This window comes from Macrotis lagotis, chromosome 7, assembly GCF_037893015.1.
Source record: "Macrotis lagotis isolate mMagLag1 chromosome 7, bilby.v1.9.chrom.fasta, whole genome shotgun sequence".
NCBI classification, from domain to species: Eukaryota; Metazoa; Chordata; class Mammalia; order Peramelemorphia; family Peramelidae; genus Macrotis; species Macrotis lagotis.
In genome coordinates, this window is record NC_133664.1 from 14875388 (window position 1) to 14888198 (window position 12811).

The 12811-nt window shown below is 42.6% G+C and overlaps 1 protein-coding gene across 8 annotated transcripts in view; it reads right to left on the reverse strand.

Moving 5' to 3' along the window:
* Window positions 1-9130: 9130 nt before the first annotated feature.
* The window catches only part of OSBPL3 (oxysterol binding protein like 3), a 139910-nt gene continuing 136229 nt past the window's right edge, over window positions 9131-12811 (reverse strand). For all 8 annotated transcript variants that reach the window (XM_074195504.1, XM_074195502.1, XM_074195503.1 and 5 more), the window contains one exon: window positions 9131-10745. In XM_074195504.1, the coding sequence (XP_074051605.1) occupies window positions 10649-10745 (97 nt within the window). In that variant the 3' untranslated portion in view covers window positions 9131-10648. The remainder of the gene's footprint in view (window positions 10746-12811) is intronic.

The window sequence follows — 12811 nt, forward strand, 5'->3', positions numbered from 1 at the left end:
GTCTCGAGGAATCTCTCTGCTGGTCTTTTCCATCTTCTGCCATGGAGGTATCCAAGACTCTGGCGAAGCCCATAATTTCTTTTTTTTTTTTTAGGTTTTTGCAAGGCAAATGGGGTTAAGTAGCTTGCCCAAGGCCACACAGCTAGGGAATTATTAAGTGTCTGAGACCGGATTTGAACCCAGATACTCCTGACTCCACTACGCCACCTAGCTGCCCGAGCCCATAATTTCTGACTTCCTTTGTGGCCTCTGATTTCATATTCCTATTCCAGATATCTCCTGTTGGCTCTTCCCATGGGTTTTCTCTTGATTGCCTCCTTAACTATCAGACTGATCCTCTACTCTCTTTATAATCCATATCTTGCCTCCAAAACATGACATCAGCCTAGGACTCTGTACTGGACTCTTTTTCTGTCTAATATTTTCCCTCTTGATAATCTCATCAACTTCCTCTTCAGGTCATTACTAAGCTAACTTTATATCTGCTCAGCCCTGGCTATCAATCATTCATTTCTCTCCTAAACGTAGGATCAGTTTTGTTGTTTGGTCATTTTGATTGTGTCTGATGCTTCATGATGCCATTTGGGGTTTTCTTGGGCAGAGATAATGTCATTACTTCCTCCATTTTTCAGATAAGGAAACTGGGGCAGACAAGGCAAAGTGACTTACCCAGAGTCACACAGCTAGTAAACATCTGGTGTCATATTTGTATTCAGAAAGATGACTGACTTGCCTCAATCTCAGGTTCGTTGTTTTGGTTTTGGTTTTGTTTTGTTGTAATTATATAAGTAGTTGATTTGTTTTCCAGTTACATACAATAGTAGTTTCTACCTATCAGTTTGGGGTACGGTTTTGAATTTTACACTCCCCCTCTTCCTTTCCCTCCCCCCTCCCCCCACAGAAGAAAATCTCATCATCTTCACATTGTTTCCATGCTATATGCACTGATCAAACTTGAATGTGTGGAGAGAAAAAACATATTTGAGTACAAAAATGAAATGTTAGAGACAGCAGAATTATATAGTGCCTAAGGCGGCCATCTTCAAAAAATTAAGGTAATTGTCTTCTTTTCGTTGTTTTTCCTTTGTTCTTGAAAAGGACCGTGACATCAGGGAGGTGATGTTATGGCATGCAAGGGAATTGGATGTAACTAAGAAAATGCTGTGCAAAGGCACCAGTCTTACTTTCTCTCCAGAGTCACCTTGCACTAGTGGCCATTTATAGATCAGCATCACTGGAGATGGTCCCTTGATCACAGACCTAGAATTGGAAGGGATCTCAGAAGTCATCTAGTGCAACCATTCTAATTTATAAATGAGGAAACTGAGGCCCAGGGAGATAATGTGATTTTGCTTGGAGCCTACCAGTAATTAGCATCAAGATGGAATTTGAATCCTGGTTCTAGGATTCTTTCCACTCTTTCAACATCTGGATTGCGCTATGGTATTTTGAATTCAACATGGAGGAAATAGGGCAGTAGAGAGGGGAGGCATAGGTACCCATCAGCTGGGGAATGGCTGAACAAATTATGGTTAATGCTAGTCTGCTATCAAGAATCCTATGTGGGTGGGGGGCAGCTAGGTGGTGCGGTGGATAAAGCACTGGCCCTGGAGTCAGGGGTACCTGAGTTCAAATCCGGCCTCGGACACTTAATAATTACCTAGCTGTGTGGCCTTGGGCAAGTCACTTAACTCCACTGCCTTGCAAAATAAAAGAAGAAAGAAAAGAATCCTGTGGGGGGCAACTAGGTGGTGCAGTGGACAGAGCACAGTCCCTGGAATCAGGAGGATCAGAATTCATTTTTGACCCCAGAGACTTAATAATTACTTAGCTATGTGACCTTGGGCAAGTCACTTAACCCAATTGCCTTGTAAAAACTAAAACCTCCCCCCAAAAAGAATCCTGTGAAAATTTGAATGAACTAATAGACCATGAATTAAGCAAAAACAGAAGAAAAATTTACACAATAACATAGTAAAGGCGACAACTCTGAAGACTTCAGAAGGCTGATCAACTCAATGACCAATCATTATTCCAGAAGATGGACAGTGAAGGATGGAACCCATTTCTTGACAGATAGACTTGGGTGTAGAATAAGACATGCATGTTTGGTCATGGCCAATGTAGGACGTTGCTTTACCCAACTGTGCATATTTGTTAGGATGGTTTTGATTTCTTTTCTTTTTCAATATGTGTGAGAAGGAGGTTGGAACATAGGAAGGAGGAAAAAACGCTTGTTAATTACAAAAAACAAGTAAAATTTAATTTTAAAAAGTTAGGAAAGTAAATAAACCACATAGAAAAAATGGGAATGTGATAGCTAAAGATAAAATGGAATTTTTATTTTGCCAAGTTTGATGAGAAATGAGACTGATATGCTTTCAGCCCAACTTAAACTCAGTTAGACTATAATTAAGTCAGGACATTTTAATTGCATTCCTATTTGAATGATAATGTCCCCACATGCACCCGATTTACAGTCAGTCCCTGTTTTTGAAAACTGTGTTTTATGTAGATCATCAATTTTGGCTGCGTACAGTAGGTCTGAATTGGGATCCACACAGAAACCAGCAGTGATGGACATAGAAAGAGGTCTGTCTATAGATGCCCTGTTCCGGTCTCTGTTCACCCAGCTCCTCCCTCCCCACCGATTCCTTGTAGCCCCCACAGGCCATTTTCTATCCGAGGTCCTTCCTGGTTTCCCTTGGCTGCTTAGGATTCTCCTCTCAAATGACCTTGGATCTCTCTTGCATATAAGACATATAGATCCATCATCTCCTCTAATAGAATGTAAGATCCTTTGGGGAAGGGACTGTTTCTTTTTTATTTTTATTTCATTTTTTGTATTACCAGAACCTTGTATAGCATAGGGTATACTGAAGCTTCTTGATTGATTGATTCACTTGGAGTCAGGAAAATCTGAGTTCAAAACCTGCTTCTGAACTTCCTAGCTGTGTGACCCTGGACAAGTCACTTCAGCTCTATTTGCCTCAGTTCTCTCATTTGTAAAATAAAGATAATAAGAATACCTGCTTCCCAGAGGCTTAAAATGGATCATATCTACTACACGGGTCAGTTAGGCTGCATAATGAGCTCTTAGTCTCTGACACAGGTGTAGGAGGATTCCCATCAGTGAGCAGGAGCAGGTGATAGGGCTGGACAGTCTGGTAGGTAGCTCTATAGCCACCCTAGCCTCTGCCCTCTTCTTGTACCCATCGCATTATTACCCTGCTTACCATGACTATCATACTAAACCTTAATTCATAATTACTAGTATTTGTGCAGCATCTGCCATGTTCTAGTTCAGATATTTTGGTTGTGTTTGACTCCAAGAACACTTTGGGTTTTCTTAGCAAGGATTCTGGAGTGGTTTGCTATTTCCTTCTCTAGCTCATTTTACAAGGGAGGAAACCGAGGCAGACAGAGTGAAATGAATTGCCCAGGATCACACAGCTGTCGGTCTGCCATGTTCCAGGCACTGTGCTAACCACTATAGACAATATCTAATTTGTACCTCACAACAATCTTCTGAGGTAGTTTCAATTTACAGTTGAGAAAACTGAGGCAGATCGTGGATAAGTGACCTAGCTTCCCATGGCTAGGAAGTATCGCAGGCTGGATCTGAACCGAGGTCTGCACTATGCCATGAACAACTTTAAGAACTTTATAAACTCATGCGAGTTGAAGAAGGAAGGTCCCATATCTGCCTTAAACATCCCCTCTCTCAGGATAGATGAAGAAATAACTATCTAACACGGGGACTGTTTTCTGTCAGTCGATAGGGAATGGTAGAGGCACCTTCCGAGCTCTCCTGAGATCCTGGCCAGTAATCAGCCCCCGGTGCTGCCTATTTCTGGGGCTGGCACTGACAGTCTGAGGCTTTGCCTGAATTTTCTATGGGAAGATGGTGTCTCAGAGCTAGAGAAGCTTTTAGGAAGAATGATACCCAGCTGTGTTGAAGGTCTGGAGACCTGATGCAGCTGTGCCATGCTGCTAGGAGATGGCCAAGCTAAGACTAGAATTCAGTCCCCATCAGGGCACTTTCTGTTTCCCCATACCACTTTTTTGCAGTCATGGCTCTGAGTGAAGATGAGCCACAGGAAGAATACTGGGGGGGAAAAACCAAAAGATTGATGTCTGACAGCGTCCCCCCTTCCCAATGGATGGGTATCTTATGGCTGCTCCTCTCTTCCAGGTATCAAAAATGAATCCTAATGAAGGATGGCGGCTGCTGCCCAGGAGATACCATCAGGACCAAGGGAGGAAAATGAATCCATCACCTGACTCTGAGTAGCTCAGGCTCCCTCAGCTTGTCATAGACCTCAAGGGCCCAGTCAGCTCTCGCTGCCCTCTGGAGATTGATGCCCACCTCCCTCCCCACTCCAAATACAACCCAGCAAACACTGAGCAGCCCTCTATTACTGTTACTGGAAGGCACTGGAGAGAACCACCTGCCCCTTAAGGAGATTACAAACAAATGGAGAAATAAGATACCCAGCCACATCTGAGTGAGACAAGGTAAAATATGACCAGGGTAAAGGAGGAGTCCAGACAGAAATGGGAGGAGAAAAGCAGTCTGGCATGAGGGGGAGAGAGCTGGCCCTAAAGTGAAGGAGATCCGGCAAGCAGTCTTACCTCTAACATTCACTAAGGGCATAACCCAAGCAAGCTACATAACCCTCAGTGCCCAGGTGGCTTTCCAAGACTGTTTTGCTACTCTGTCTTGGTAAAAGGAGCTACAACCATACCTACGAACTAGATGTGATATAGTTTAAAAAACAAGATGATGATGATGATGATGATGATGAGAGAGAGAGAGAGAGAGAGAGAGAGAGAGACCGAGACCAGGGGAGGATCAGAGAAAACTAAATGATGGTCCCCAAAGCTGAGTCTTGAAGGAAGAGATTTTCAGTAGGAAGAAAAAAGGAGGGAGGGCATCCAGAAATGGAAAAAAACTTAAGAGGCAAGAAAAGGCAGGACAAGATTGGGAAACAATTAGCCAGGAATAGAACCAAACCTATTTCTGCTACTTCCAAAGGCATGAGACCTTATCGCCATTTTCCTGATCTGTAAAATGAGGGAGTTAGAGTAAAATGAGGCCATTGGAATGTCTGTTCACCCCAGATATTGTGCCTTCCAGGACCCCTGTTACTACTCTAGTGCCATCTTGGTCACTCACGTTTGGCTTGAGTTCTGGGTTGATCTCGATTGGTGAGGACAAACTCATCTAAGCAACTAAGAACCTGCTCAGGAAATGCTCCTCAACTATCAGAACTAATGAGTGATCTTGGTGCCTGGTGGAGGGAACTCTGCACATGGTGAAATCACAGGACAAAAGCCTGTTTATAGTCAAGACTTACAGTGCACACATTCACACACACACACACATACACACAGACACCACAGAGACACACACATGCACATGCACATGCACATGTACACATTTCTATTGCAGTCTTCTCTCATGATTGCAAGCTCCCTAAAGACAGGGACTCTCTCTTTCCCCCATTTGTATTCCCAATACATTAGCCCAGCAGCTGACCCACATTAGGTGTTTAACATTTAGTGACTATTGATGTTACAATTATATCTGTAAAAGAGAAAATATTAAAGTCTTTCTGGACCCATTAGACTTCCTACAGCCAAGTTGAGCTAATCAGGGAAGACTCCTAGGAAAAGGGGCTGATCTCTGGAGTGTTAAAGGGAGGTAGATTTGTGACTTGGAAAACAAAGAAGACTGGGGTGAAGGTCTAAAGATAGGCCTTTATGCCAGCCATGAATTGGGTTTGCCTTGTTAAACACAGTCTGGGTGCTCCAAGAGTTGGCATGAGAGGAGCAGCTAGTTGGCACAGTGGATAGACCACTGGCCCTGGACTCAAATCCAGTCTCAGACCCTTGATACTTAGTTGTGTGACCTTGGGCAAGTCACTTAACCCCATTGCCTCACAAAACAAAACAAAAAGTCGGCATAAGGAGATACCTTCATCTCCTAGTTTAACGAAAGACTTATACCAATTTGCATTAAACCAACCCGTGTTCCTCTCTGTGACCATCAAGCACACGTTAACAGAAAAAATTCAGACCTAGGACAGACTTTTCTCATCTCATTTCTTCAGAGATCAACTAGTGTCATAAAGAGAGACCCTTTACGTTCATGAGAGTTCATAGGGGCATTATGCTGATCTTAAAACAGCTTGATCTGGGTGAAAAACGATACAAACAGGCGGCTACAAGTAGCCATAAAAAGGGAGCCCTCTAAGCAAGCTGCAGTTAGGTTAAGGAGAAGCAAATTGTTGGGAATAAAATGAATAGATTCAGCAGCCTCTAAACACTGTAGCCCCCCAAGTCAAATTATCATTTAATGGTTGGCATTTCAGCCATCATCATCACTCACAGGGGCTCTGGTCTGACACCCATTTCCAACACAGAGAAATGAAGGCCAGGGCTGAATAGCCAATAAATACATTGAGGATGCAAATCAAACCTGAGAAGAAAGACAACAGCTGGGAGGAAAAAAGAGCCGTGTGGATGTCAAGATCAAAATGAAAGACATTTCAAATAAGCGATGCTAATCCAAAGGCCCTCATCCCCAAGATTATTAGTCTGCCTTTTTATTGCTCCCATTCAGAATTACAAAGTGCTAGGTTACTCCACAACAGCTGGAAGGCTTGAGGCACCCATGGGCTCACAACTAACTCCAGTTGGATTGTCTGTCTCTTAGTATTTGTTCAAGACTCTCTGGAAACACCTGAACAATACAGAAAGACAGTGCCTATGGCACAAGATGGGTATTTGGTGGAAGGAGTGAAAGGCAGGGCTATTCAAAGGGTGAACCGAAGCAGCTAAACAGGTGAGGAAAGGAGTGGCCTTGGAATGACCTTGAACATGTTCCTTGAGTTGACCTGCCATCTTTCCTCTCTTCTTAGCATTCTGGGAGTGAGTGAAATTTGTGAGAACTGTGAGAACCCTTTTGGACTTAGTATCTGGAATGGATCCTCAACTTTGGTAGCTGGTCCCAGAATTCAGTCCACCGCTGTGAGGGATTGGTTGACTCATAGCCTGGTCATTCCTCCCACAGTGTTTTCACAGAACAATGCTGCTGATTGGGAATCCACCATCCGTTTTTCCAGGTAGATTCACAAATGGTTTTATTCTTATACCCATTTCCTGGAGTCAAATAGCAACAAGGGTAGAGGAAGCCCAGAGGGGCTAGATACCGGCGGCAGGCAGTTCACTCTAGTCCTCTAGGAAGAAGGGGGTTTCATATTTTGTCTCTGATTGAAAAAAGATCCGAATTGGACTCTATGAAAGGCAACTGGGAGCAGCTGACCTAGGAGTTGGGAGAACTCAATGCAAACCTGCCTTGAATTTCCTTCCTTGATTTCCTAGATGTGTGAAGGTATGCTGCAATAGCATGGGGAGAGAGAGAGAGAGAGAGAGAGAGAGAGAGAGAGAGAGAGAGAGAGGAGATTGACACAGGGTTTGAATCCTAAATCTGCTCCTTCATGCTTTGGTGTCTGTGGGAAAATAACCAGTCACCTGTCTGGGGCTCATTTATTCATGAGGCAGAATCACAGAGTTTTAGAGATGCACAAGACTTCAGAGGCCTTCTCATCCAACCATTCCTTGAAGAAGGATCCCCATGATGACATACCCAAGTGATGGTTCAGCCTCTGCACAAAACAGTTGAATCAGACGATATTAAAGGTCCCTTGGAACTTTGGAACTCTATGGTTTAGTAATTCTGAGTTTAAGTAGACCTAAGATCCTCTTACCTAATTCCACTGATGAGCTTTCTAGAATAATTTAGATTTTAAAGTTGCTTTGGAGACCAAACTGAGTGAAAGGTAGTGAGCTAATGGAGTAGCCAAGATGATTAAAAATGGACTATTTCCAAGTTGGTTTTTGATCATTAAATATGAAAATAACCAACGGGGGCACCAGCCAGTTATCTGCAATATAGGCAAGGTCCATTCTAGTGCTTGTTGAGACTAGCTTTCCCAAAGATCATTTCTAATGTACAGATATTCTCTCTGAGGGCCAGTTGGGCACTCAATGTCCACCCAGATCTCAAATAATATTGGTCTGTTTTCCCTTGTATTTACACAATACAAGCAGTGAAAGAAAGGAATTTCCATCTTTAGAACAGGAGACTCCTGTCAAGTTTTCAGATCCCTTTGCATGGTCAACCCAGCAATGGTAGAACTAGGTCAATGAATAGGCACAGATAAGTGAATTTCTAGGCACAGTTCCAAATTGTTTTCCAGAATGGCTGGACCAATTCACAGCTCTCCCAACAGAGTACTAATGTGCCTGTTTCCCCATAGCCCTAAGCCCTAAACCCAAAGCCGGCAAGGTTCGGGTGACTGGGAGTGCCTTCTCTCTCATGTTGATAGCATGTTGCTCCCCTCTTCCCACCCTTCCCTGTATCTCTGGTGCTTAGCACACTGATCAGAAAAGCTTATCTCAATTTCATTGACATGCAGAGTAATCAATCAGCCAGCATTTATTAAGTGTCTATGATGTGCCTTGGGGATATAGAGAGAACCAAAAGACAGTTCCTGCCTTCAAGTAGCTCACCATCTGATAGGGAAAGAACTAGGACCAGCTTTAGAGCTTAAAAAGGGGGGCAGGTGAGTTAGCCAGAAGTACACCTTCAGCATTGAGAAACCCAAAGCCCACATTTAACCCAGGTCACACAGAGAAAACTCAGCAGAGCTGAGATTTGAACCCATGTCTTCCAATGCCAGCACCACTGCCCTTATCAACTGAAGTAATATTCCTACCAGACCTCAGTTTCCTGCTTATATGACCAGAACTGGGCTATGGTTGACTCCAGACCAGGATGGTGTGGTTATTTTGAATAGGAAAGGAGACTGATCAGCTTGTCTGCATACAAGAGAACAAAAGACTCCAATGGTGAAGGAAGTTTTTATTGTCAGAAAGCTCGGTGGACAGTAGTCCCTTGCCCCAGTAAAGAGTCCCACAAACCACACTATTCCCAAACTGCACCACTGCCCTACAGCTCAAACCCACAAGGCTTCTGCCTTCTATTTTACTCTTTATTTGTAGTAGGCCAAAGGCTTGCCCACTTTCAAACCTGTCAAACATTTTTTTTTTGTTTTATTTCTCTCTTTTTGCAGAAATCTTTCTTATCCTCTTATCCAACACTGGTTTGTGCGTCAGGATACAAAGTTTAAGCATTAATTAGGCCCCAATTCTAATATCACTTGGGCGTTTGTTTGGTCATGCATTTCCTTTATTGCACATAGGACTGTGATTTGGAATCACTGACCACTACAAAAGGCAAACCGCCTCTCCCTGTGGTTGGAATCTGTGCTTTCTCTTAGGCAGCTGCCAAGTTCTTGACGTAGTGACGCCGGACAGGAGGGAAGCATGTGGGAGAGGGCAATGGACAAGATACAGCTCAAGACTGTGAGACACTTAAAGAGTCACAGAAACTGAACGGAAGAGTCCAAAGGAAGATCTGAGATCCCATCGTTTGGGGCATAATAAGGCAGATGGTCAGACATTTTGTACAAGATCGAAAATATGGTATTTGTAAGAGGTAGAAAATACCAAAATAGCATTTAAGAAAACACATCAGTTATTTAAAACAATTAGGTAACTTTGCCTAGTTTCATTTTTTTTTCTTAAAAAGTTCCCCTGTTGTATGTTACGAGTTTGTAGAAACTAGTAAGGTTGCAGATACAAATGCATTGCGGATTTCAAATTGTACCGTTGAACACTAAGACACCGTTTAATAGGTTGTGATGGGAGGGTCACAGGAAGATGGGAAAGCAAGGGCTTCTTTCAGTCCTAGCCAAAGATTCTATTCTCCTTTAGTGCAGCTTCCTCAGTAGCTGCTTTGAGCCAGTGATCCAAAATGTTGGGCAGGGGGATTTCTTTCCTAATGCTTGAACAACAGGGTACATTTGTGCATATAAGGCAACTGGACAACCTCAGCCAAGAGGTTCTAAACTTATATGAAATAAAAATAAGATTTCTTTTCATCTCCCAACCCCACCCTTCCACCTGAGAAAACAAAACAAAACAAAAAAAGAATAATTAGACAAGACCTGCAGAATCATCCAAGATGAGCAATTCTCCAGTAGTCTGAGGTTAAAAGATTGCTGAGCTACCAAATTAAACTTGGGCAGCTCATCGAGTTGGGGGGGGGGGTCTTCTTCCTATTCCCTAACGTATATGGGAGACATTATTTTTCCCCTTCAACATAATTCAATAAGGCATCAGTTTAATCTGAATATCTGTGAAGCCTTTGGAAAATTAGTGTTAAAGCTTCTCCTCTTCCCCTCTCCCCAAGCCTCTAACATTCAAGATTTCATTTTACTAAATAGTTTATATATAAAAGAAAATGAAGGTTTCTACATTCATACAAACGATCATGGTAACAACTGGAGTTGTAAAGAAATCCATTGAGGAAAATAGATACTTATATACTTACAAGTCTAGGTTAAGCACAAATGTGTCATTCTAGATGGTGTCTTAAATACATGTGTGTATATATATATATATATATATATATATATATATATATATATATATATATATATGTTTATATATATTTATATATAGATAATTGTCTCAGAAAGCAACCAGCAGAGAAGGAGAGGCAGATGAGTTTCTTTCACCAAAGGGTGAGATTCTCCAGTTTGGAAAAGCCAAGGTCTCTTCGAAGGTCCAAGTACGTACCATTGCTCACCCATGAGTCATCACTGGATTTCCTGTACAACATCAAACAGTTTCTTGAATAAGCAACTGAAGGATTCTCTGGACCATCTCCTTCACCTATAGCCACCAGACCTCAAAGAATAGATTTGTTGAATTTTCTTTATACTCTAAAATAGGCCAGACTGAAAAGTTAGACATTATTGGAAGGGCAGAACCTGGAAACCTGGTTTATTTTTCTTTGTTTTTTTTGTTTTTTTTTTTAATTCTCAGTGCTCTGGTTTCTGAGAAAACCACAAGGGCCCATCTGGTGCCATATCAATCAATCATCAAGAATTTATTAAGCATGTGTCTGACACTGTGTTAAGCCTTGGGGATAAAAAATAAATCTATATGACAAATACAAGGGATAATGGAAAGACCTCCTTTTGAAAGGATCCAAAGCAAAATGAGGTATGTGTGAGATGACCCCAAGCCTGGGGATCTTGGTGCCCACAATTTTTGCATGATAAAGGCAGGAATGTAGAGCACTTGGGCAAAAAGACAATGATGTCCCCTCTTTCCCTGAGGAAAATTAAATTCACTTGCATGCCAAATTCAGAATTGGAGGAATTTCTACCCCTCAATCATATAATTCTGGGATAACAGACTGTGATCCTTGATTCAAGGAATTGAAGGGTTTTGGAAAAAAGCCAGTAATTGAAGTCTGGGGAACTTACCCATAGCTGGGTGTGAGAACTCAAAGCCTGTGGCTAAAATGCTGCCCATATCAGGGAAATTTTTTAGTCATTGAATCCTAGGAGATTAAGCCCAGGAGCTGGTACCAGGAAGGCTCCATACCCACATATCTTACATCCCATCAACGGAGCCAATGAAGTTACATCTTCTGGCTACGACCAGAAAGCAAAAGCAGTGAAGCAGCCCATGGGAGAGACGACTCAACATGTCTAGTAAGAGAGAGGCCCCATGGAAGCCTTACAAATGATCCCCACCCCCCAAAGTCATCAGCAGCTACACAGAAAAGAATAAGGGGTGGTCACTCCAGGTGTTACCTGTCCCTTCACAAGTGCATCCTATCAGTATTTATGAAATGCCCCCCATGTGCAAGATGCGCGTTATGAGGTGCTGGGATACAAAGGGGTGCGGCGTACCCCTGCATGTTCTTGGGGGGAGGAAGAAGGACAATGTTCTATTAATGGGATCGTGTTTGCTGAGCTTGTAGGTGAAGTGCTCTGCTGTTCCTTTACTAACTGAGCTATTTCGCTAAAGACCCTTCCAAGAGCTGGAAGACACCTGTCTAATCGGATCCCCTCATTTTCCAAATAAGGAAACTAAGACTTTTGGAATGGAAGGGATTTGTTCCAAGTCACACTTTGCTTTGAAATGTATCCTCTGCTGGACTAGCAAAAGAAATGCAATGTTGATACTGCTGAATGATTGATTTTTCTTCAGTTTTCTGACCATGGCATTCTCCTAATCAACTCCAGTGGCTCTAAGTGCTCCTCTTTTATTGTTCCATCATTTTCAGTCATACCTGACTCTATGACCCCATTTGGGATTTTTCTTGGCAAAGATACTGGAGTAGTTTACCTTTTCTATCTCCACTTTATTTGACAGAAAAAGAAAGTGAGGAAAACAGGGTGAAGCAGCTTGCCCCAGTAAGTATCCAAATCTGGATTTGAACTCAGGTCTTCCAGACTTTAGGCCCGATGCTCTACCCACCACAATGCCTCTAGCTGCCTAGAGCCCCTCCAGGATAAAATATAAACTCCCTAATTTAGGTCTGAACTGGCCCCAACTTATCTTTCCTGCCTCCTTAGATATTATTATTAATTATTACTTTTGTTTGTTTTTTGCAAGGCAATGGGATTAATTGACTTGCCCAGTGTCACACAGCCAGGTAATTATTAAGTGTCTGTGGCTGGATTTGAAATCCTTCTGACTCCAGGGCTGGTGCTTTATCCACTGCACCCCCTCGCTGCCCCTCCATATACATTATTGCCTCCTCCCCACCCCTTTGCCCAAACTGGCTGTTGGTCATATATGAACTCTTCTCTTTCATCTCTATCTTTTCCCTGGCCTCAAACAGGCCTAGAATATACTCCCCCTTCAAGGATAGCCT